Here is a 27739-nt window from a genome sequence, read left to right as displayed (position 1 = left end):
CCTGCGACTTATAGTCAGGTGCGACTTGTTTATCAAAATTAATTTGACATGAACCAAGAGAAATTAACTAAGAGAAAACATTACCGTCTACAGCCGCGAGAGGGCGCTCTATGCTGCCAGAAATGCTGCTCAGTGCTCCTGTAGTCTACACTAAGCAGCATAGAGCGCCCTCTCGTGGCTGTAGACGGTAATGTTTTCTCTTAGTTATTGGGTCTAAATAAATGCGACTTATAGTCCGGTGCGACTTATAGTCCGAAAAATACAGTACGCAGTTTGGATGGCCTCGGTTACAGTTCTTCTCCAAATATCTGATCTTGAGGGGTATAATTTCAAGGTCGTTTATCATGCGGGCTGCATTGTTTTGATTGCGATGGTGAAGGAATGTATGAATAGGCATATTGCTCCCACCCTCAGCCCTGCCACACAAAGCCTCTCTTTGACTGGGGGCCTGGAAGGAAACCCACTCCCACCCTGTCTGGGACAGCATACACAAACCTTGTGTTGTGATCAGACTCTGTGGTGAGTGTGTGGCTGTGGAGAGAGGGGTGGGTGAACAGGTATAATGTCATGATCAGAAGGATGTTCTTCTATCTGCTCTCAGCAGCCCGAGCATCTCCATAAGGGGGCTGTGTTTAACAGGTGCCCATTATTGCAGTAGAGCAGGGGGACAAGACTACAAAAGACTCAATCGTAGTCAGTCTCTCTTCCCTTAAGAAAAGATTGATTAATTGGTGATCTAACTAAAAAGGTCAAACATTCATGCAAACAGTGGACATTAGGGCTGTCACTTTTGAGAAAAATCAAGTTTGAACGGATATCGAATAGCATGCAATGTATTCGATTACATTAGAATATCTACGTGGCTGCCCCCCCGCGCATAAAAAAAAAACACTGTAGCCTAATGGAGATTCAATCACAAATGTATTAACAGGAAGTCATAAACCGGACTATCTGGATTATTTTTATTTTTTACTTAATGTTTGAAACAGCAGGTTATCAAGAATATCAATTTATATGAAGTGCCACTATGCATATCCCACAACATTAGGCTAAATGAAAAAAAAAAAACGATTCAGAACAGGCACAAACAATAACATGACAACTTTAACAGCAGCAGTAGTAAGGCATATAGCCTAGCCTAATTCATTTCTTAATATTGTTTGCAAGAAACACCAGTCTATCAACTTGATCTGGATTATGTGCGGCTCTCTTTTTATTTACAATATTCCCCGCGGTGGAGAACACGCATTCGGAGTGCACAGACGTGCCTGGCTACTAGCTTTTATTCGCTTGATTTGGTCATGGGCCCACACTACAAAACGTCTAGAGTGTCCTCTACTGGATAAGATGGCAAAGAATAAAATAAAAAAACAAACGGTCTAATCATAGACTGTAAAAAAATGCGCTTCACATGGAATTTTAAAAACTGGATATTTTATTTATAGTTTGATTACGGATATTTCACGTCATGTTCCAATGCATATTTGAATATCGAATAAAAAGTGACAGCCCTAGTGGTCATTAACCTGACATGCTCTGCCTTTCTACATTTTCCCAAGTTATAGGTGATTTTCCTCAGCTCTATGCTGAATGGTTGCTAATTTGCTAGGTTGTAGGGTGTTCTGCACAGTTTTTAGGTGCCGGATGCACCAGCTGTGCGAAAGTTAGTTGCGATATAAATGGAAACAAAGTTACAACTTTTACACTACTAAATATTTTTCTGTTGCACCATTAAACTTAGCTGAAAATCTTCATTAATAAATATAATTTCTTATGTTTTTTTTTTGTTTAGCAGTATTTACAGCACATATTTCATATTTTTATATGAAAATACTTATTACGTTTAATGTACTGTGTGTTACTTACTTACTACATGAGGCAAGCAGGCAAGCAAGCAATTTAGGGACTCATATTGATTAACTCAACAGCATAAATTCACATAACGGTAATTTCAACTCAGCTTCAGTGCACAAAGAACAAACTAGCTAGTTTTGTGGAGGTGCTTTGCTTTTCATTCTAGCACTTTAGTGCATGCATGTGTGCACTGAAGCGTGTGTATGCCAGCATGTTTATAAAGACTGAATTCCTGAGATTGCTGAGCCACATCCTGAAGATTATTTGTAACTGAATTGTGACTGGGTGATTATTTAAGAGACCAGACCAAGTGACCTGCTTTCTTTCCAACACAGTTATCTGGTTACAAATTAGGGGGTCATCATGTGTTTGCGCATTTACACTAGTTTTATACTAGCGTTATTTATATATATATATATATATATATATATATATATAGTGGTCGGCATAGATACATTTTTTTTATCTAAATTAATCAATGTAATCCTGGAATGAATCTAGATTAAAATTAGGGATGGGCATTTTCCGCAAATATCACATTCGAATATTTGAGCTCCCAAAAAACGAATATTCGAATATTCATTTAAATTAAGTTTAATGAGACAGACATTATTTTTCAGCAACATTTATTGTTTCCTTTCATTTTTGAACAAGCTTACAATAAGCTTGAACATTACACATCGTGTTTTGTAGCTGAAAACCTTTTAACAATGCGTGCAAACAAACAAAAGTACAGATTAAAAGCAAAAAAAAAAAAAAAAGTGAACAAAGAAAAAACGTAAAGCAGCCTGCAGCAATTAGGCTATTGTACAGAATGTAGCTTACACTTAACTTTGAATCTTTGAAACTGTCAGCAAATCTTTTTTGCCTTTTTTTCTATTGTTTTACATGTTCTTGTTAAGAAACACGGGCATGTAAACATGATCGGGGGAAAGTCGGCTCCTTAGTCTGTTAACAATAAGGCCGCGGAGAAAATGCGCTCTGACGGCACAGACGTTGGCGGGACTCACAAATAACGGTGTGCTAGTTTTGTGAAGCGCTTCGTGTTTTCGTTTCACCACTGAATGGGATCCTCATCTGGTGGAATACATGTCTCCAGCAAGAACTGTTCCCACTCGTCTCGGCTAGACTCTCTGTAATCATCGCTGAAGAACTGGCTCAGCCTTTTCCGACGAGTGGGCATTGCATCCTCTTCATCATTGGTGACGCACCACTTGCATCAAGGAAAATGTTCTGATAATGTTCAAAAAAGTTTTTTTTCTTACTTCTCTCATGTTTTCATCGAGAAACCTGAGATGTTTGTGCCGAGGGTCTAGGGCAGACGCGAGAAGATGAGTTTTCACTGCATTCTCCAAGTTAGCGGTGTTTATTCGTTGCTTGAGAGATGCTGCAACAATGTTCTTGAATTCGGTCACTTTCTGTGATTCTCCACGGCATATTTGGAGTAGAAGACCGCAGTTCTTCATTCATTAATTATTTTTTGCTTGCATACATCTTCAAATATGCCATGGAGAATGACTGAAAGTGACCGAATTAGGCTTTATTGTGGACTTTTTTTTATGGCAAGCAAAAATATAGCGAAATTCGAATATCATTTTTATTTATCGAATAATTAGAGCAGAACGAATATTCGAATGTTCAACTATCCGTGCACACCCCTAATTAAAGCAAACAACCTTATGCCTGTTACACACATACTCCGTCTGCAGTGCGTATGCATTTCATATTTTTTTACGCACCCATGTTAACGGATTCCAGTGTTCACGCGGTTGCAGTCCGTCAGTGCGTTCCAGTAGTGGTGCATCTGCAGCAGTGCAGCGATCGTTCACGTACCGAGTAGCGAACTGCAAACGTGTCCTGTGTGAAAGCACAATGATTATGAGTCCGTGCTGCTTCTACACCACATACGTAACGGACAGACTCCATACACACTGCAGACGGAGTATGTGTGAAACAGGTGTGCGTCTTGTCGAGGTTTCCACTGGGAAGCTTCTTTAAAAAAAAAAATCCCTGAAGCAAACCCGGCGGCATCTTAGCTGCATCCATGTTAGCACGTCACGTTTGATGTGGTAATTTCACAGTAGGCATACACACAGGTGCGAAGACTCGTTCTCGCCCTCTACAGTGCAATTCGGCTTAGAGCTGCAACTAACGATTATTTTTTCTGTCGACTAATCTAACGATTATTTTTTCGATTAGTCGACTACTCTAACGATTATTTTTATTACAATAAATAATTAATCTAAGTACAACTTCTAATATAATGTTTCAACCTCTATTCAGTTTCAACCAATGTGGTTGAAGTTTTTACAGTATACAAAAATAAAGAGGCAAAGAAAATTATTTTACTATGGTAAATATGAGTTTACGATAGCGCTTTTAATCAAACCACAGTAGCCACAAGTTTACAGTTGTCTGAGACATCATGAAAACAGCGCGTGAAAACAGACGTGTCCGCACCGCACCGAAACATCTAAACTTTTCAGAATGCCGCAAGCGCACCGCGGGTCATGTGGCAAGAACTAACCAATCAGCTTCATCCTTTCCCGTAACAATGTTGAAATCTCAGCTAAGATGACGGAACTGCTTATCATAGCTGTATATGGATTGCCATTTTGAAATAAATTTAGTAGCAGAGCTACTGCAATCGATTTTAAGTGCTGCAAATCCATTTATCCTTTGCTGAAATTTCCGCATCTTCAAGGAGAGAGCACGTCATGGTTGCTTAGCAACGGCAGACATCCCAGGGGCGCAACTGCCCGAGCGCTTTGGAAAGAAGGAGAAAGCGGCGCGACTAGCGTTTTCCACGCGTTTTTAGGTGTGATATGTGAACGGTGCTCCTCCTCTGAGGTGCTCGTGCATCGCAGTTGTGCTGCCGTGGTACACCATATCTGTTTTTCAAAGGGAACAAAGGGCCATTTTATTTGGCCTCTGTTTGAAGTATTCCCATACTTTTGATAACAGTGGTCTCTGATTTTGTGATAGAATGCCATTAGGCGAGATGTAAACAGTGTGACGCACTAATCCGGCTAAGTATACATTAGCGCTAAAATATCAAGGTGAAAGTCATCATAGCTCGTGTAGTATAGACCCAGCTCGCAGTACGTTAACGCAGTACGTTAACGCCGATAAGGGCCCACCACTAAAAAATATATATATATATATATATACAGCAATTTTACCATTCATTATATCTATGTAACCAAATCAAAATCAAAGGCCCATTCACACTGAGAAAAATAACAATAATAACAGTAACTATATTCTGTCAAATTACTGTCATTAATTACTCACCTTGATGTTGTTCCAAATCCATAAGAACTTTGTTCATCTTCAGAAAACAAATTAAAAGTAAGGGCATTGTTAAAATTGTCCATGTGACATCAGTGGTTCAACCTTGCTTTTATGGAGTTAGCAGAATACTTTTTATGTGCAAAAAAGAGAAAAAAAAGAACTTTATTCAACAATTTCTTCTCTTCTATGTCAGGTGCACGTTCACAACAATACAATGACGCATACATGTGCATTCCTTTGCTTGTTTTCTCTGATTATTCTTGTAGCGCCATAAAATTACTATCCCATTTGTCATACATCAATAAAACTGACCACACAGATTTAGGGCCCTATTGTAAAATGAATAAATACACAATTACCGGTAAATAAATAAATAGTTGCCATTTTAGGGACTCAAATTGATTAAGCATGCTTTTTGCTTATACATTTATTTTAACCATTAAAAGAGAATTCAGAAAAATAAAAAAATAAAACATTATCAAAATCTCATTTGTATTAGACTTGTAATTAATTGTTGTTAAATTTAAAAAAATGCTTTTTTTTTGATTACCAGAATGTATCCATTGAAACATTGAAAAAATATTGGGAAAAAATAATACAAATTTCATAGGGCCCTGTTAGTTGTAACATTTTTTTGTTGTTGCATACCCTCATAAAGCTCAGCTTACAAATGAAACATGAACAAGTAGGTTAAAAGTACGGATGCACCAAATTGAAAATGGCTTAAGCCGATCAAAATGAAACACTGGGCTGAAGGCCCATTTTTTGTGATATCAAAATGTGATTTTTACTGTTTTGTCCTGCTTTTCACATATAAGAAACAATTGCAAAAAAACAATTTAAAAATATTTACTTAACATTTTTTTTTTTACATTCTAGCAGACATAATACCAACAAAGCACTATTTAATTTAAAATTAATAAAAATTTGAATCAAGCATGTTTTTTTTTACTTTACAAATAAAGGCAGCCTTGCTGAGCAGAAGAGACTTGTTTTAAAATATGAATATATTACAGCTCCCAATTTTGAACACGAACACGAAAAATGAATGTTATAATAAATGTATTAATAGAGCTGTTGTAGGGTAATTAATATTATCATTATTATTGTCTTTTTTTATTTTATTTTACAGAATGACAGTACAATTACTATACTGTCATTTATGAATGTAGATGGAGTTGTTGTTTTTTCCTCTGATTTTATTTTGGTAGAAACCTGCAGGAAGATCTCATTGCTGCTTTTTGTTGACAACAGCTTGCAGATTTATAAATTATTCTCATTACGAATTTGGGAAGATGTTTGTCACATATCACATCACACTTTTTGATCCATCGGAATGAATTCATTCTGAATGACGAATCCGAAGGTAGTGTTTACATGAACGCTAAATAAAGTGATCTGGTTGATATACGTGTTTATATGTTACAAGCTTCTGATCATTTTTACTCTTTTGACATGTGCACACTGCATGAATATACTGTTTACCACTGCTGTTGCATACTGTTTTAAAAAGCACACTTGATATTTATCTATTTCGGGTGTTAATTAGGCGACGACCAGCACATTAACTGTTGCGCTGTTTTGCTTTCTTAAAAAAAAAAAAAAACTAGTCGTCTGTTGATGAGAGTCTTAAACAAGGACTAGTGGACATTGTCCTGCTCCACTTCACAGATGCTGAGTAAAAGGGGAGTTTTATAATGACGGGATACTTATTTATGACACTTTATTCATCAGGAAGAGCAACTCATTACACGCATCATACATCATTACGCTATTTCTATGTCACTGCGCATGTGCAGTAATTTCCAGTTTTTGTTTTCAATTCAATAATGTGTTTACATGTCCACTCGCTCTGATTAAAAAAGGAATAAACCACCCCTTATAATCTGATCAAAATTTTAGTCGGATTTGGCCAATTCAATATGATTGACGTGTTTACATGTGACTTTTTTATTCTGATTGTGCTTCTAGTCCTATTACGATCAGATTAGTAGGGTCCATGTAAACAGCTATTGTCACATGTCTTTCAAAAAAAATAACAAAAACGTTACTGACCAACAGATGAGTAATAAGTTCAGCACAGTTTTTTCCTTGCGCTTTGGACTTTGAACCCTGGCGCAGCGAGCTCGTGCAGCGCTATTTGAATACATGCAATTTGTGCATGCATTAGAAAATATAACATTCTGCTAATCATTATTTGCTAATCGTTTGAGATAATTTTTTGCGATTTCAAGCTTCATACAGTAACCTAACCATCTGCATTAGACACCTTTTCTTCTCATTGGAGACATGTGATGCAGCACAAAACAGTCTCTCGCTGCTGGTGCTTCGTGCTTGTAATGAATTCTGCATCTTTCTCTGATAGTTTTATATACTTTCACTGACGACATGTTTGCTACATTAGTGCGTGCCTCTATTTGATCTCATAGTCATTAATCGCTACATATTTTTTCGGCCTTTTCGCTTATTCTGCCAAATGCATAATTAGATTTTTTTTGATGTTCTTGGTTCCTGAATAGCATTTTGTGGAGCAAGATAAGGGTAAATGATTGTGTTTACATACACCCTCTTAATGTGATTATAATGAGATTTTGTCAATATTCCTAAAATCTAAATAATGCGATTAAGCGTATAATCGCAACATGCATAATCGTATTAACAAAGGTGGCGTACACCAATTTTAATCAAAATATACAGGCATGTAAATACGTTAATCCTAGTATTACCGCTCTGACCAAAGTGCGCATGTGCGCGTGACATACATGAATGATGTGACACGCACCTGTTATAATACACAGATTAGAAATGATGGCAGGGAAGAAAGTATTGCATTTCTGTGTAAAACACAACTTGCTGCCACCAGTGTCTGTTCCACATACCCTTATCCAGAAACAGCAAGTAGAACATGACAGCAGTGTAGGCAAGTGAATTGCCATCACATTTATATGGTGACAAAAAAATATAGAATAGACTACAGCCGTACAAAAGTGTTTTGCATTACACATAAATAAATTAAAATAGCAGCCAGTAATGCACCTGCTATTTCTGAGTCCATCATTTGTAATATGTAATGTGTAGTGGGGTGTGTGAATAATGGCAGTAAAAAATCATAATGCGATTAAGTCCTTTATTACATGTGCATTATTAGTGCGCATGTAAACGTAGTCATAGCTGCATGAGCAGCTGGACAATGTATTTTCACAGCTTTAAGTAGAGGCTGACAGGAGCCTGTTGTGCTTGCCCAGATACAGTCACTGGGATTGTATTTGAGTATTAGTGGTTTGGTCAGACCTCTAAAGTGTCTGTGAACGTTCTTCCTATGGTATCCTAGCGATGCTCAGCTCTGGAATGTGAAGACCGGGTGTGAAGTGCAGCTGTGTTGTCGCCTCCTTAGCGACTGAAATGCCATTGGCTGCCTGCCTCATAATGCCTTCTAATTGGCAGGACCTATGATCCGTTTGGATCACTGACTGATGACTGATGAACAAATAAGAGGCCCAAGACAGCGATCTTTCTTTATAAAGTTTTGTTTTTGATTGCCAGATTGTTGTTCATTGCTGCGTCTTGCCAGTATTATGGCAACAGAATATTCTGAATCAAGCTGTTTCATACAGGACAGAGGTGGGTAGAGTACCCAAAAACTGTACTCAAGTAAAAGTAAAAGTACTAGTCTGAATAGTTACTTGAGTAAGAGTAAAAAAGTATCGGATAAAAAATCTACTCAAGTAGTTAGTTACTAGTTACTTTGGGTCATATATACTGAGCCTATTTTTATTTAGATATATAGATAAAATGTATGTAATGTATGTGTGTGTGTATAAATGTATATATTAAATCAGTCTTTACTCCAATTTATGTAATTTATTATAAAACCCTGTCTGTTTACTTAAGTAACAGATATAGGTGTCATGCCATAACATATTTTTAATACGACTGACTTTATATTAAATGTGAATTTAACATTGAAAGTTAATGTGATTATAAAAAAATCCTACTTATCTTTCATTGTTCAGAAAGAGAGCAAATAACATTTACATTATCAAAGATCATTTTCACTGTCTAGAGTTCAATCACTCTCAGAAACTCACAAAACCATTAAATCACAGAAATTGTTAACACTGTGAAATCAATATCTTAATTATAGATTCGTACACACATCTGCACTTTGTTGTTTCTGACAAGAGAATTCGCCAGAAAGAGGTATTCTGTCAGTTAGTGAATGAAGGAAGCACCGGCATTTTAGCAATGACTCATCTGAACACCTCTGATTGGCCATTACATTCATAAGCTCAACAGAATCGTGTATGATTGGTTATAATGCGCAGCGCTGTAAAAACGCATCTATCTCTGGCAGCGCCAGCAAGCAATCACAGATCTGAATTTAGCAACTGATGATGATATGACTTGCTAAACGTACTCGCACCGGTGTGATTGTATTAAAATTAATAAAATCTTAATGGGCTATTTTTTGTCTCTTGGAAGCTGCATTCAACTTGACTCCCCTCTGTCATAAGCCACACACGTACAACAAACTAATGTCACTGTGGTATCGTGTACTGTAATCGAATGTAGCCCAAGTTATTACCTAATGAACAGTAGACAGGACACGCGGTGTTCATCTAATAAGGATCTCCATCGCAAGCAAATAATAGCCTTTGCAGATTTGCTTTCAATTCAGTGCAGTTCCATATCCACGTTTTCAACGCTGCTGATGTTAAACGTTACAACTCTGTGCGAACCGCTTCAGACGCTCAGCGCGTGCGGCAGGGAACTGAACGAATCATTCAAACTGATTCATGAACCAATTCGCTCGTTTGCCAATTGGTTTGATCAAGCCTTTGAACAGAATTGACTCAAAAGAATGAATCATTCGCGAATGGGCATCGCTCATTGTCCAGAGAAAAGTAGACGGCGCGTTTGGAATAAACTGAAGCATTTATAACATTTATTGCATTAAGATAAAGTAACGAGAGGAGCGTCGCCCACAGTAACGAAGTAAAAGTACAGATTTTTCCCCAAAAATTTACTCAAGTAAGAGTATAAAGTACCCATCTTTAAATATACTCCGAAAAAATTACTCAAGTAAATGTAACTCGTTACTACCCACCTCTGATACAGGAGATTGCCATCAAGGACAGCCGCATGATTTCATAACTTATAACCTTGCCATATAACCAAGATAAACTAAAGACAGTCAATCCTGCATGATACAAGCTGAGTAAAATACATTCTGTAGTCCTTTCTGAGAAATAGCTGAACACATAGCGTTCTTGACAGTGATTCATGTTCGCAGAGTTTGTGACTGAAAGTGTGACATTTTACACTCTTTAATGAAAGATGGAGTCTGCCAGGTACAGGTTTAACACATTAAAGATGAACAGAGGTTTAGCTTTACTTGGAGGAAAACACTGGCAGAATTGTTTTTGAGAAAATTTTACTAACACAGGGTTTCCGCGGTCTTAAAAAAAGTCTTAAAAAGACTTAAATTTAGTTGTATCAAATTTAAAGCCTTGTAAAGTTTTAAATTGTACAGGAAAGTCTTAATTATGATTTCAAGAGGTCTTAAATTTGGGGATGGAAAGACCAGAATTGAGATATGGCTGTGACAACTAAATTTCAATAGGCTAACGTTATGATTTTATTAAATAAAAATAAGCACTGCGCGTTCGAAGTCCGGTGCTGTGCTGCTTTGTGTTCTGCTGTTACCAGGGAAACCACTCGCTCCACCTGCTGGCAGAATGAATGAGCATTTTCTGTACAACTGTTGTTTTGTTCAGAGTTCAGACCAATGTGAAAATCGACCCATGTTTTTACCTTGCACACACGCAGAGCTTTAAATTTGAACTTGAGGATCGATAAGAAGACAATGCATTATCAAAATCTAAAAAGTATAGGGATGCGTGATGTTGTCAGCAAATCCTGTAATAATATAATAATATTGCAGTTGTCGTTTTAACTATGTGCGATTTGATGATATTCAGTATATTGCGAAAAGCAAACAAAATGCCTACAGAGTGCGCACATACGTCTAGTGATGAAGTCAGGTTAGACTAGTGTGCGTGCCGGCGCATTTATAGTGCGTTTTTTCACTGCATGAATCAGTCTATTAAAATGCATTTAGAATTATCACTTACTTCAAGATATGGGGCAGAAAATGTATATTTTTATATAATTTCATATAGTTAATATCACATGAAGAGTGCTGTTTTATCTCCAAATGTCAGTAGGATTACAACTGTGATATTGATTTTATACAATAGTTAAGTAAACAAGGTTAATATTAAGAGACTTACGTTTTAAGGTCCTTTCACACTGGACGCGATTTTGACGTGCGAATAATTCGCGCGATGGTTTTATTTTTTGATCAGCTGTTTGTGTAATGAGTGTTTTCACACCGAACGCGAATGTGCTGAGGCGAAAAAACGACTTTTATTTTTTTCGCTTCGATGTCGATTTTTTTTTACTTTTGAGGCGACAAAAATGCTTCAGCCAATCACATACAAGGAAACAAAGGTGACGTCACAGCAAAAATGACGGATCTTCTGATTACTTGTGTGTGTGTTCTATGGGCTGATGTTTGTAAGAGGACAGCTCACCTTAAGCAGACTGCCAGACGCTGCTCCGGATCAATTGGTTCCCTGAAGTTTGTGGTTTGTCTCGTCAGATGCGGTGCCACTATCTGAAGGAGCTCCTCGAATTGTCCCACAGACATCCGAAAGTAAGTGCGGAACCGGCCATGATAAAGTTTTAGCTCCTGTACAAGATTGGCATACTCCCCTTCAGACTCTCTGTTCTTTAGGACTAGGTGCACCCAAAACCTTCTTTTCTGTCTTTTAAAGAAAATGAAAAGCTCGTCTTCACTGGATGATGATGTTGAAGTGTCCATTTTCTCAACTGTCGGCGCGAAAGTTTTGGAATGTTGAAGCTCTCTGAACGTCACAGACATCGCAAATTCGCGTCGCGGCTGATGTGAATGGTTTTGACGCGAACTATTCGCACGCGAACTATTCGCTTTTTCGTTTCGCTTTTTCGTTACGCATCCGGTGTGAAAGGGCCTTAAGACATCGTATTTTCCTGTTTTTGCTCTAAAAATCTTTCCAAACACAGCCACAGTGCTGTTTCGCGTCTCTGAACAGCACAACGGTGTTTTGTTTCTGAATGAATTGCCCATGTAATAAATGATTCAGTTTAAACGCCATGACTCACTTAACAGTGACTTGCTGCCACCTACTGGCAGTTTTAATGTCACATTTAAGATACCTTTTCATTTTTTATATAATTTCAAAAATCAGTTTTCAATGTTTTATGTTTAAAATATCAAAACATTATTTATGTATTAAAAGTTAAATTATTCCATGTCCCTCGGGGCTGCATTAAACAGTGTGTAAATGCATCTAAATGACACTTCTAATGCCGCTTCTGTGTTTCCTCTTCATTGCAAAGATCAGTTTTGTTGATACTGATTTCATTTGCTTGATAAAAGCCAAATGCAAGAATTTGACTGAAAAGATGGTGCACACTTTTAGAAAAAATGGCTTAAAGGTAAAAATGGCCATAAAACTAGTTGGAAATGATTAATTTGTATTATTTGCACAATTAGAGATAAGATATCAGCACAATAACACACTATAGCAAAAATATTATTTAATTACCGTTATCGATAAAATCCCAGAAAATTATTGAGATATCATTTTTTTTGTCAATATACTGTAGCATACCCCTAATTTATATTATTTAATTGATATAATATTTTATCGATAATAATTGTTCAAATGAATATAATAATTAATACTTTTGACAATTTCTTAAAAATGGTTTAAAGGCTGAAATGTAAAGTTAAGCATTTTATAAAACGTTTTGTTTTTGTGAAAACCTGTATCTGAACTGTAAATTATGCTTTTTACAGTAATTTTACAGTTTAATATGGTACTATAGACATTGCCCAACCCCACTCATATGGTATTCATTTTATTTGTGCAGTTCTTAAAAAGTTCTTAAATTTTAGCTTAAAAATCCTGCAGAAACCCGGTAACAGCCTGGAATTCCATCCAGGTTCACTTTAGAGGCATAAGCCATTTTTTACGCATGCAGAATATTTGAAAGGACTAGTGAAAATGAAATCCTGACTTTACTTATTCAACTTGCTTATTAATTTACCTCGTTCCAAAGTGTTATTCTGTATTTTTGTGTGTAAAACAAAAGGAGAAATTTCGAGATGGCCTTTAAAAAGAGAGAAGTATTCGAAAGAGAGCAGTTTGAGGGTAAACACACTCAAGCATCGTATACTCACAGTCATCGTGTTGTTCTATGTCATGTTATATATTTTTCTTCTGTTTACATTTTTCTGGACTGTTATTTTATCCTGTTTTAATTTTTCTGAATTCCATTTAAATGGAGTAAATTTTTTGTATTTTGTGTGTGTGTGTGTGCGTGTGTTTTATTATTATTATATTTAATTTTATTTCATTACATTTTATTTCAAGTATCAAAAGTGTTTTTTATTTATTTTTTATATATTTGATAAAATATTTAGATAAAAAATATAATCAAATATTTGCAGTCTGGATATTGTTTGGAAAAAAAAATCATACTAATAATTTAGATTTTTTTCTTTTGGTGAACTATTTCTCTCTCTTTTTTTATGTTATAGTTTAGAAAGTCTAAGTATAGCCCTAATGCCCTCAAATAAAAATGTGCAAAGATCAATGAAAGTTTAAATACAATGAAACATTTTTTTTTCTTGTATTGTCTCTTACTCCCTCTTTTCCTTTGTCCCCTTAATATATCTTCCTCATAATTGTCTTTCTTCACTAGTTTGATCACTTTTCCTCTTTTTCAGGAGCATGTCAAGTCATCGTGGTAACACAGGGCAGGGACAGCCTGCTCAAGATTGATTCTGTCCCAGGATGCACCAGCTGTTCCGTCTAGTGCTGGGACAGCGAGACCTGTCCCGTGCAGGAGACCTCTTCTCTCTGGATGACAGCGAGATTGAAGACTGTCTGTCCCAAGCCCTGGAGAAAATCAAAGTCATATCCTGTTCACCGGTGAGTACTCTGATCCCAAAATAGTACATTCATGACACAACATTCTTAAATAATTTTAAAGAACAAAAAAATAAAACAAAGGCCTTCTACAATGAGGTTGTTTTTTCCAAACAAGACCAAAGCTTAGACAGACAGGTTAAGATTAGACAGGGCGGTAAAAGAAAAAGGAAGACTTCTGGGAGGTCAGAAAGCCGAGAATGGAAAAGGAGGATATCAGACCATCATTCTGACTCTTCATTAGATTCCCTCATCTCTGGGGAGAGACATCCACTGATGATGACCAGCCTGGATTTTCTCACAGAGACAACAGAGAGGCCAGAGCTAGAGGATCAAGAGCACTGAGGCCATCCTTAAAAATATTCTTGTTTGCTGTAACCCGACCGACCCTGTCAATGTAGGACCGACTCAATTATTTATTTATTTTTGCTTTTAGTCCGACCGACTTGCCGATTGTAAATTTGCGTTAAGACCGACCAATTTATTTTTACTCTTCAAACAACTAATACAAAAGCAATAAAATAATATTAATTATATTCAAGTAAGTATTGTAAGTATATAAATTGCCTAGGCCTACATACAAACGAAGACTACGTTCTTTCTTTTAAAAAAAAAAACCATGACGTCATCTATGTTTACACGGATGTCACACTGTGGCCTGTGCGTTCTCTTCGTCTCCTCTCACTCACTGCCAGAGTCAACGGTTCGCGCTTGGTAATGATGGCTGTGGCTGCAGTAAACTAAATGTTCGCGGTCACTGTTCAAAGTCATACGGGTTCGGGCACCATAATACATCTAAAAAAATTAATCAAAACAGCTCGACACCGCTTTAACTTGGCACAAAGTTCTGGAAAAACTGTGCCCAGATCTTTTCCCATCCCTTCTCCTCTCTAGTCTAAAACCGTGACCGTGTCGACTGTCACTTTATGTTCGAAAATCTATTGCACGAATCAAGCACGAATCAACCAACACAAGTTTCGAAAACGAAAATAGGAAATTGATTTTAACGACCTTCTCTCGGAGCGCGTCCAGGTTTTTTTTTTACACGCGTCACACAGCAACTGCAGCTTCGGACACACACGCATAACAGCAAATAATACTTCTGCACAATGTTTTTCTTTCTACAACAGAAATGTGAATTCTGCCGGTATCCAGACAGTCTCATGCATACAGATACAGATTCGGGCTAGAATTGCCTAGGGCTGTCAACATAGCTGAAAAACTAAATTCACATTTTTTTACTTAAATATGATCAAAATTCTAATTGTATTCGAATTTAAAATGCATAATTTCAGCTAGGGTGAAGAAAAGCTTTTTGCTTCTCTTCTGAGGCCTTGCATCGAGCAAAATATTACTGCACGTTTATTCAAAGCATTAGAATACATGACTGTGAAAAAACAACATAATATTTAAAATAATGTTTATGAACCAATTATTATTAAGTTGCTTAAAGAACTATAAACAAAACAGCATAATGTATGCATGCATTGTTAAATAAGGGCGGAAAACCAGTCACACAGAATACATTTTTTCATTTAAAAACATGAGATGCAGTGGGATGGGGAACAAAAACCCAACATAAAGTCTCGAGATATTTTTAGAGAATGAAATTAAATACATTAATTTTACGTGTCTTTCTAAACATGCGGCTCTCTTGTGCGAGACGCGAGTCCAACGGTGTCCCTCTAGAAAATGCGCGAAATATGCGTTCTGTGTGAACGGCTTGGTTTCAGTTTTGATGTAAACAAGATCTTCTCCACATTGATGTTCTCTTTTTTTGTAGTGGCTTCAACTGGATGGGCTAACATAACCTTATAATGCAATGCCACATACATCGTCATCGCATCTCGTGCGTCACTTATAAAGATCAAGTATACTTGGCCATCCGCACACTGTCTGCATTATGTCCTTTTCATCATCCGCGTGCGGGCATTTTTTGAGACCCGTGCGGACGGTGCGCGTACACGAGATGAAAGATGAGACAGCAGCTACACGCAGTTAAGCTCCTCCGCCTTTGAAAGTTGTGTAGACACGACTGTGCGCGCGGCGAGATGGAATGGAACGTGAATGGAATGTGAAGTATCGGGGCTCATAAGGCAGCTTCCTTAATGCACACCTAAAATTCATATGCAAGGTTTTTGCATTTGAAAGTGGATTTTTATTTTAAATTCAACGATTATTCGAAATTCGATTTTTTTTTGACAGCCCTAGAATCGCCTATGCGATTTTTTGTTGTTGTTGAAATTTCTAATTGTAAACACAGCCATGTTGAAGCCTGCAGTAAATGTTTTTCATTATGGCAGTCCACTCTGCTTATTGTTTTTCGAAAATGTTGCACTCCTGTTTGTCATTGTGCACGTAACGTCACGCCAGAAAATCATCAGAAATATTGGTCTTTACATTCCTCCTGCCTGTTGTCCGTGGATTTACCTATATTTGGTGTTATTTGCCTTATAACACTTTAGACATGCAAAATCGATTTTTACAATCGATTCAATGTACACTTGTCACTCAAATCAAACAGGATTTTTTTCACAAAAGTGACAACCCAAGAAAGCAAAGTAAACGATCTCTCATTTGTAGGTTGCATTGACACCTAGCGGTGGATGCAAGTAAAACAGTATAACCGTACCTCATTTTTTTTTCTTCTCACCTGAAATTCATGCAATAAACATGTTTTTGACGAAGATTTAAATTTGTTGGTCTATATAGCCTGCATCAAAATGAGGTTTGCAATTATGCGCCCGAAGGCACGGGTTGAAGACACAGTCAGTGACGTCACGATATGCTAATTTGTTTAAATTCATACTTACGTCATCACCATCACCAAAATGTACTTTTTTTTTTTTTTTACATTGAAACTTGAAAGAAAAATATAGGCCGACCCTTTTTTTTTTTTCTTTTTTTTTTTATTACTGTTACTGCAAACCAAAATATTTTTAAGGATGGCCTGACCAGAGCAGCAAATTAAATGTTGAGAAAATTGTGAAGTGAATCTTAGAGCAGCTCAGAGCAATTTCAATGGACTGTCCTCATATATTGAGACAGAACTATGAGCGTTTCATATGTTTGAGTTTGTGTAATAGACGAAACCTTAGCACTCATTTACAGATAGACATGCAGACTTATAATGGACATGCACTGACTGGCTGTTACTGCAGTTATTTCTGTTGTATGACAATGTTGTATGTCTCGATATGATATTGTTTATTGCCCAGCCCTACTCATAATAAACATTTAAAAAAGCAACATGCATGTTCCCAGATTTGTAATGAGGATCTATTATAAATCTGTTGTAAAGAAAAGAAAAACTTTTAAGGTCTGTGGTTTACTGCCAAATATAAAACTTAATTCTTCTGTTAAATGAATTACTTACAAAATAATTTTTTAATTTCTTTATTTTTCTGTACAATGGTTGCAACAGTGATATATTTGTTTATCTTTATCTGAAAATATAATAATAAATGTTCATTATTATATAGTCTTTTTTTCTCCTAAGCTGATCACATGCCTAGTTGATGTAATGCTGTTAAAGTGAAGTTAGAGAGCATATGGCTCGTTCTGGCTGATCACTGACCCTGTCAGCACTGCATATTTGAATAATTTGAATAAGGTGACCCCCTTATTTTCACATTTAGCATGTTTTATATTTAAATGAGAGAAGTTCGAAAGGAATGTTGGTGTCACTGAGTGTGATAAAGCTGGGCTTCTTTGTTCTGGCTGGCTTTTGTAAACAGATTTGGGCTCATCCAGCGTCTCAGGAGTAGCCTTCTCTCATTCTCTCTTCATCTCATTCTCTCTCCAGGGCCTACAGTGTCCTCCTTTCCACAGTCACTTGCATAGCATTATCATTCTGAACACGCCACACCACAAAGATGAAATATTTGCTACCAAACTTTCAAGTTTAGAGATACTTCATGCTTTCAGAAATCTAGATAAAGCTGTTTGCATGTAAATACTCTGTAGTTTAAAAGACAGTGGATGGATGTCAGTCCATATATGTTTTATATATTACATAACCATGTGAGAAGACCTATTCACTGGATTTTGAAATATTTCAGAAAAGAAATAAACTTGATTTTCTTTTTTATTTTATTTAAACAGGGTGGATGCAAACCAAAACATTAGATTTATAGTAAATTAATGATAACTTTGGCATCAGTGCAAAACAACTTTATTGTATAATGAAGAGGTAAAAACTAAAGATTTAAAACAGTAATGCAAATGCAATGTTTTGCAAAATAACCAATAAATGAACATCTGTGAAGCTGTGACTGCTTGACATTTTCACACGGTGTGGTCAAACTAAATCGCTGTCATTATAATCAAGTTTGCAGAGTAGACTATGGTTTTCTTTTAAGTGTCAGAATTTTTTAAATGAAGTCATAGATACAGTATATCTCAGAATAAATAGCATAACAAATTTCTTTCATTTGTATGTGATTTCTGCTGTCACACAATATATTGGACAGGTTTCTTAAGTATATGAAACTTTGCAACATGTAAGAGGCTTAAATGCATCTCTTACATTCAATTATGTGATTTATGATTGGTTGCAGGACTACTTGACAAATGACAATGACCAAGCGGTGGTGGAGATCTGCATTACACGCATCACTACAGCCATTCGGGAAACAGGTTCAATCGAGAGGCATGGAGCGGCTCTTGTGTCACTGTGGGAGTCGTGTCTCGAGCATAACCTCCAGCCGCAGGGCAAAGATGAAGACACACCCCATGCCAAGATCGCCTCTGACATCACCAGCTGCATCTTGCAGGTAGGAGCAACACTTAAAGGGTTAGTTCACCCAAAAAGGACAATTATGTCATTAATGACTCACTCGTTCCAAACCCGTAAGACCTCCGTTCATCTTAAGAACACAGTTTAAGATATTTTAGATATTTGGTCTTTTTTCGGCCGATTTTTCCGGAAGTGCGCCCACGTGCACAGACTACATTGTAAACATTCGCTATCATGTCATTTGTGTCAAAGTATTTCGAAATCTGTGCACAGGACACGGGCAGCCGTTCATCACTGGAAATGCAGAGCTACACGTCTGAGGCACAGATAGGAAGCGAACAGCCGACTGCTCAAAATAAGAGTCCCTTTCCTGCGCTCACAGAAGCTGCACGAGTTTATCTGTACCTGTCCGCGCCCTGCAGAGATGGTGAAGGGACAAAACTGAAATCCTTTTTTTTTTTTTTTTTTTTTTTTTTTTTGTATAAAGTGGAAATTGCATACACGTTTGAAAAGCCAGAAGTAAACGTCAGCTCTGCATTAGGATGATTATTTTTATTTTACCTTAAAACTACATCGACTTAATTTGATTTAAAAATCACCTGCTGTAGCACACTGAAGTTTTTCATTAAAAAAAAAAGTAAAAAAAAATAGGGTAATGATTCACATCTATATTTTTTTTTAACTTGAGCCAATAGTAATTCATTTTTCATTGGCTCAAGTAAAAAAAAATATAGATGTGAATCATTACCCTATTTCTTTTGTTTTTTTTTAATTTGTAACATTTTTAATTGGATGAATGAAACATTTTGCATCTTTATTTTATTCGCACCAACATTATTTGATTTTAACATTTTGGAATAATGTATTTATATAGCATACATTTATTTAGTCTCACTGGTAAAGACATTTTTTAAATTTAAAACCAAATTTAAAAACTAAAACAAATACTGAACGCTGATTAAGAAACATCTCATTGAATGTGTGTTGATTGTGTTGCTTGGACTGTAGAACTATGCAGTTATTGCGTTTAATTTCACATGGTTACAGTTAATGCTAAGCTAAATGTTGATGTCTGTACCATCTATTTTTGTATTGAATGTAGGCTACTCACTGTGCAGTTACTGCCGTCAATTTCAGATGATTATGGTTATTATTTTAAATAGCCAAAAGCCAGTTTGGCCTATTAAATACCAAATAAACATCTTGTTTATGCACACTTTCCTTCTTTTTTGTTTGTTGCTTAAAAAAAAAAAAAAAAGGAAATCAGTATCGGAATCGGCCAGTTTGCTTGTAAAAAATCGGAATCGGCCATGAAAAATCATGATCGTGCATCCCTACCAGAAAGGTAATAAAAACATCATCAAAGTAGTCCATGTGACATCAGAGGGTCAGTTAGAATTTGTTAAAGCATCGAAAATACATTTTGGTAAAAAACTATGACTTTATTCAGCATCGTCTTCTCTTCTGGGTCTGTTATGAGCGCATTCAAGTTTAGTGATATCAGGTTCAGAAACGAATCATTCGATGTAACCGGATCTTCTTGAACCAGTTCACCAAATCTAACTGAATCGTTTGAAACAGTTCGCATCTCCAATAAGCATTAATCCACAAATGACTTAGGCTGTTAACTTTTTTAATGTGGCTGACACTCCCTCTGAGTTCAAACAAACCAATATCCCGGAGTAATTCATGTACTCAAACAGTAAACTGACTGAACTGCTGTGAAGAGAGAACTGAAGATGAACACCGAGCCAGATAATGAACGAAAGATTCGCGAACCAGATATGACAAACTGCTTTGTTTTGAACTCTCTCACAACAGACACGGAAGAGAAGACAATGCTGAATAAAGTCGTCGTTTTTGCTATTTTTGGACCAAAATGTATTTTCAATGCTTCAAAAAATTCTAACTGACCCTCTGATGTCACATGGACTACTTTGATGATGTTTTTCTTACCTTTCTGGACATGGACAGTATACCGTACACACAGCTTCAATGGAGGGACTGAGAGCTCTCGGACTAAATCTAAAATATCTTAAACTGTGTCCCGAAGATGAACGGAGGTCTCACGGGTTTGGAAAGACATGAGGGTGAGTTATTAATGACATGGGTGAACTATCCCTTTAAGAGCCAGAGCACACAAATGACCCTTAATGATTTTTCTACATTTAGCCCCATGACAGCAGATTCCTCATGGTAATAGTCAGGGTACAGTTGGTCCAAAAAGTGCAGCACATCCATAAGCATAAAAAGAAAAATGAGTGTTGTCTTTACTAAACAGGCTCCTTGACATTCACTTCTTCCAGAAAATCCTGTAAAAATGAACCAATCAGACGATGACTTCAAAACTCCCGAAGTGTTTTGTGTGACTTTCTGATGTCTGAGGCTGAGACTACAATTATTTCGCTTTTGACAGCCCCAGAATTGTGGTAAAGGGTCTATATCTGTCGGATTTCCCACATCCTTCCACACACTGACTCCTCTCTCCTCTCTTTCTTTTTATATTTTTATCTCTCTTTCTCTCTCTCTCTCTCTCTCTCTCTCTCTCTTTCACACGCACGCACGCACACACACACACACACACACACACATTCACTAACATAAGAAGCCACATATGAATCTTAGAGCAGGGCTTAGAGAGAGGCTGAGCTAGAGTGATGCATTCTGGGTAGTGGTGGAGATCAGTATTCATTAGAGGACTGCAGCTTGAACAGTCTTATGCCTGAGTTCTTCAGAACTATTTGTGGAAGGGCTCTTTGATCTGAGCAGCAGTCACATATTCAAATGGGCGTTTTATAATTAGCTTGGGTTCTTTGGAAGTTTTTTTGCCCTACATCATGCTTTTAGATATTCAAGGACCCTTTTCCTTCAGGCAAGAATGTAATAATTGGCCATTCTTTTTACATTAAGGAAAAACTTTTCATTTGCTACAGAAGAAATGAAATTCATTCTCATACCATGTCTATAATGTACACTAATTAGATACATGAAAATTTCGAAAAATTCACTAATTATGGCACTCAAACTGTTAATATTTAAACATAAATTTTAATCATTTTATTTTAAAAACCTATATCAAATGTACTTGCTGTGTAGTAGTGTATTGATTAAAGAACTTTCCATTTCTGATTGTCAATCTGACATGTTCACATCTTCTACATTAGGGGGCAGCAGAACATTTCAAATGGTTTCTGTGTTCTGTTCATTTTTATTGTTTGAAATGTTTTCTGCTGCCTTTCATGCCTTATGTAGTATCTCTTGTTGTTTTTATGATTTTTATTCAATTAACTAAGCAGCCAGCTTAACTGTATGTGATTACTGAATCTATTAAAATCTTACAGAATTAGCACACACTTGTACATTGATTTTGCTTTATTTGAATGAAACTTCTAATTTAGCGTCCAAATTCAGGCTTAAGTGTTTGTATTGGATATAACTAGTAAACAGTTTACGGTTAATTGAAAGAATCTGTGACCTTTAAATGCAGGTTGATTTTCTTTTTCTTTTTTCAGAATTACAACAGGCCTCCTGTGATGGCATTAGCGGTCCCTGTGGCAGTGCGGTTCTTGAGGCAGGGGAACCAAGAGCTTAGTAGAAACATGGCCAGCTACTTGTCACTGGCTGCCATTGCTAAAGCAGAACTCCTGGCCCAACACACAGAGGCCATCACCTGCAGCGTGCTAGGAGGTAGGGGTGCAACATGGGGTCCCGGGTTTGGGAGGGGTCAGGGTAGGTCACTGACATGCCATAGACACAAAGAATCCTCCAGGTTATGGTGCCTCATGTTCTTGGATCAACAAATGAATGCAGCAGTCACACTAGCCACATTTCCACTGTCGGCCAGTGCGAGCCAGGGCTTAAAACGGGCCGGGCGGGGCTAGTAGCCTCGGGCCAGTAGCACCAAGGCCAAAATAGTGCTGTGTTTCCACAGTCAGGGCATGAAGCTCCGCTGTGCATCATTAATACATGCTCTTTACACGCCTCTCAGGAACAACGTCACAAAACCCCATCATTTCACCAACAAAGAGAAGTTATCAGAAAACGAATAAGAAATAAGTCTCTGGAACTAGCGCGATCACAAAACGAACACGGCCGTTTGTTTGCATGTTTTGTTAAATATTTAAATCCAAAAGCATCAATGTTTTTCTATAATAAGTGTTACATTGATCATAATTAATTCATTTATCATGATGGGAAATAAGTCACACAGAAATGAATTGTTATGAACGTAGTCTGCTTATTCAGTCGAGTCTGTTTCTGTTTATTTGAAGTCACAATAGCCTATACATCACATTTAGAAAGAATGATAATTTCTGTATTTTTATAAAAGCTCCCGAACAAAAACTAAACGAGACGAGACTTACAACAGATAAAATATGTTACTAAATAAATGCACGATTGTGATAGAGAATAAGAAGCTGACGTCCGATTTCTTCAAGTGGTCATATTTACCATGTTAACTATGATAATGTTAATGCCTAGCGTGCATAGTCTTTTGCATCGCTTATAAATATTTCTGCCTTGTATGGTGATTATAATACACATCGGATCAAGTTATTTCAAACACTCGCTGCTGACTGAAAGTGAATTTTGAGCTCAAGTTATTTAAAAAAGTTTTTAATGCTGGTGTTATTGCTTTTAGCTTTCTGAAATTATCTGCAGCGCTGACGCTCTCAAAGACGCAGAGTAACTCCGCCTTTGTTCATAACCCCTCCTCTAGCCCCCACTGGCCCGCTTTGGCCCAAGGTTTTCATCGGGCCAAAAAACCCGGGCCATTGGCCCCGAGGAAGCCCCGACGAGGCACTGGAAGTGACAGTGGAAACGCGACTGGCCCTGGCACGCACTAGCACGGCCGCATTAGGCCCGACAGTGGAAATGCGACTATTGTATCCTAACCAGGCATGGCATGTTAAAGTGACAAGTGATGAAAGGTCTGTTTATATTTATCTTCAATTTAAATCTGAAATGTTTCCTAACCAGCCACAATTGTAAGTGAAAGGAACATTTGACAATAGCTAAAAGGGATGCTTCAGTTCTGTCATCATATCATGCTGTTCCAAAAGAACATATTTTGCAGAATGTTGGTAACAGTTTTTGTGACTAGTCATAGATATTGAATGCTCAAAAAAAAAGCTGTGTTCCACTTAAGAAAGTTAACTTTGGCTAACTCTGCCCATCTTGAAATCTCATTTTTCCCTCCTCATAACTTTACAATAAACCAACACATTCTCTCCCAATTTGTCACATATACTGATATTTGGTCAGGATCCCTCTGCGTCACTTATTAATGCCCAGGGTACACATTTAGCACCATTTTTTTATGTGCAGTGTTCTCCATTTCTTACAATGAAGCCTTTGGCTGCATACACAGACACGATGGACATGGGAATATCGCCATGATGAAATTAAATATGGGAGTATTAATAAATACCTGTAAATAAATATTTATTCAATACATACCTGTTTAGTGTTTATGTTGTTGAGAAGTGGATTGGTTTAGGGTAGGAGTTAGGTTAGATGTCTCAATACCTATGAAAGTACAAATATTTATACACTTTACAATTTAAAAAAAATAAAATGTATACTTTTTTACACATGCGTTATGACCTGATGCTAATCCTGAACGTTAAAAAGTGATTAAATAAACAGAATGTTCCTGTGGCTCAGTGGTAGAGCATTGCATTAGAGCCGCAAAAAGTTGTGGGTTCGATTACCAGGGAACACACATACTGGTAAAAAAAAGTATAGTCTGAATGCACTTTAAGTCGCGTTGGATAAAAGCATGTGATAAATGTAAATTTAAATATTTTCTGATTGGCTATGTATCATGTTACACCAGTTTCACATTTATTTTAGACAGACAAACTTGTTGCATTGATCATAGTTAGGAAACATTGGTAAGTGTAGCATTGGGTTTAGGGCAGGGTTAGTTCATTGTTCGGTTTATGGCTGTGTTTGTTTGACAAGAATATTGTTCCAGGACCAACAACAGATGTTGATCCAGGGACACGTCCTACTTGGCAAAGCCAACTTCACCGTATGCTGTATTTGATTACACAGTAGAATAAAATGGTGAGTCATGGAAGGTAAAAAACAAAAATATTCCCCAAGATTCAGTGCTTTCCAGACTGTGCACCTCATTGCCTTTGTGGTAATTAGAGAAGCAGTCCGTTTGTGCCTTTACAAGAATATCCACACTCAGAGACCAGTGACTGTTTAGTTTCCACAGCACTAGTGCCACCCACAGCATTGGCGGAGTGTAGATGACGTGGTCTTCCTGGCCAGCACTGTGTGTGGTTCTGGTTTCTGGTCCCAAAACCACACAATTAAATGGGTCAATGAGACATTCACAAATGTAACAAACTTTATTACATCCATTATCCTTCTAAATTGATTGATGTACATGCAACTGGGTTTTTTTTTTTTTTTTGAGTCATACGAGGAATGGATGGTATATTTAGCATGGTGTATGTGACAAAATACATTATCATGTCAGCTTTTCAAACACTCCACTCAAAACACATAAACTCACACATAAATCGTTGCCCATCAAAGATAGAGATCTCTTGTGTTAAAACTCTGTCATAAAGTAAGGGTTGATTGGAGAGTTTATTGGCCAGAGACGAAAACAAACATGGCTTCATTAGGGAATAGTGTGGTCAAATTTACATTGACCTCAGTTCATTGTCATATAGTGTAGTTTGGGTCAGCCAAACAACAACAACATTGTAAATGCCTTTTAACTGAGCCACAGAATAAATACTGAAACACAGAAATGGTGGTATGGCTTGGTTACAAATAAGGACACAAATCGGATATCTTCATATTCTGCAACAGTTTCATAATTTCTTAGAGTTGAGCAAAAATTGTACTGTTGGACAGCTACAAGTGATCACCTGGAAAAATGTTGGAAGTGTTCTGTTCGGCCACCTGGCATGTTCATTCCTCAGGGAAAAAGTGATAGATAATCTTTTGACTGTCTGCATAAAGTCTGGTATGCTTGTTCTTATTCTGGCCAAAAAGCACCCGTTTTGAGGGAAGAAACTGTGAAGTACAGATAATAATAAAAAAAACACCATCTGAATATTGAATCTTACAAACAATGGTGTCTTTTGATACATCATTTTTTATTTGTTGTGAGCGTGGCACTGCAAAATCACAGTAGCCTAAGCGCAACCCCATCAGCCCTTTTCTTTTGGCTTCCTGGTCAATTTCTTCACCACACATTATTAAAATAGTTAACACAGACCTGAGATATTATTTGAGATATTTGTTTATTCAGCAAATATCTGTCAAGTAGATATCCATCCAATCATGCCACAGTGGTTTACAGAAGTTCCTCATTTTACTTTCTACATTTTATTTCTGCATTAAACATTCTGCTTCTTGCCAACACAAAGAAAAACATTGCCTCATATGAAGAAGGGCCCTCTTTGGCTTTAATTTGTATTATTCAACTGTTCATGGGGGTTTGAGATCTAAATGAAGTGTATTGTCTTAAAACTGGGCTTGCTGCTTGGCCATCATGTTCATCCAAGACCTGATTATGCAACTCTCAGTTTTTAAACTGTCATGACAACTTCCACTCAACAGTTGCCCAGGTTTTTGGAGCCCAAGGTACAGTCGACAGTTGGCTGACCACAACAGCGAAGCTGCGTGTATTGAAATGTTTGGGTTTCCATATGCCGTATGCATTGTGTAAATATGCTCTCAGGCCTCCTTTGATTCCATTTTGTACCACCACAACACTCCAGAGGGCTGAGTGGGAGAAGAAAGCTGATACACGAGTAAGCAAAACCTCTGGAATGAATCCAGCCTGCACTAGAGAAGGAAAACAGAGCACTTACCCAACTCACTCTTTCTCAAAATCTACATAGCACAGCACAGGACACGAGAACAACACCAGAATCTTCAGCTCTCGAGGAATTAGTGGTCTACATTTCCTTGCCAAAATTCAGCATGACTCAGTGATATTGCAATACTTGGTTTAACTTACAGAAAAAGTCTTTATTTCCAGTATAAGCATATCAGGTTTTGTGGTTTCTGCATATACCAATGCGTTATAGCAGAGCAACTACAGAGGACCAGCTTATTGGATTTTTTTTACTTAATAGCTCATATTTGTCCTTCCTCAAGCCTCCCATTGGGGTCTGTCCTCCCAATCAGTCTCCTTTCCCTTTCCCTCATTAACACCACCCTGGTCCTACTTCCCATGGGTGTACAGGAAACCAATAATGTGCAACCTCTTCATAGTCCGTGAAGCAGGAAAGTGTGGTGAGGTAATGGGGTTCAGGTTAGGTTTTGTGGGGTACCATTGAGGGGTTTTAAATGCTGAACAATACAAAGGGAAGGGCAGAGCCGTGATTCATAGAAACAACTACTTCATTTGTACGACAATTAGATTACAAATTTCATGGTCTATTTAATGCTCAGGCCAGGCGGCTCATTCTGACAGATGGCTTTTTGGAAATCAAACATTTAAAATGGTAAGTAAAGGAAAAGAAGACCATGACCAACTTTACTTTAGCAATGACTTAATGTCTACTGGTGGTAAAAAAAAAAAACCCTATTCAAAATACCATATTGACTTGATAGTGTAAAAGACTAGTAGACACCACCACCATGACAAAAGATAGTTTATGTTGCTTTTTTCAGCAGCACAGTCAACAACTTAAACAATCAGTCTCTTTAAAATATTTTGCTGAGCTATGCAGGTGTTTCACCATGAGCTCTTATGTTTCCTTAGTATGTAGACACAGGGGTCTCATGTTGATGTCACGAAGGAGGTACGATGAGTGTTTGTAGTGGTCTG

At 37.2% G+C, this 27739-nt stretch overlaps 1 protein-coding gene across 4 annotated transcripts in view; it reads left to right on the top strand.

The window, feature by feature from the left end:
* The window catches only part of LOC132101283 (ventricular zone-expressed PH domain-containing protein), a 162642-nt gene that overhangs the window by 8244 nt on the left and 126659 nt on the right, over window positions 1–27739 (top strand). For all 4 annotated transcript variants that reach the window (XM_059506113.1, XM_059506112.1, XM_059506110.1 and 1 more), the window contains exons 2-4: window positions 13988–14192; window positions 18749–18964; window positions 22440–22614. In XM_059506113.1, coding sequence (XP_059362096.1) covers window positions 14055–14192; window positions 18749–18964; window positions 22440–22614 — 529 coding nt within the window. In that variant the 5' untranslated portion in view covers window positions 13988–14054. The remainder of the gene's footprint in view (window positions 1–13987; window positions 14193–18748; window positions 18965–22439; window positions 22615–27739) is intronic.

The sequence above is a fragment of the Carassius carassius genome, chromosome 23 (assembly GCF_963082965.1).
Source record: "Carassius carassius chromosome 23, fCarCar2.1, whole genome shotgun sequence".
Lineage (NCBI taxonomy): Eukaryota > Metazoa > Chordata > Actinopteri > Cypriniformes > Cyprinidae > Carassius > Carassius carassius.
The sequence above is the reverse complement of the archived record's forward strand: the minus strand, read 5'-3'. Positions and strand labels throughout refer to the sequence as shown.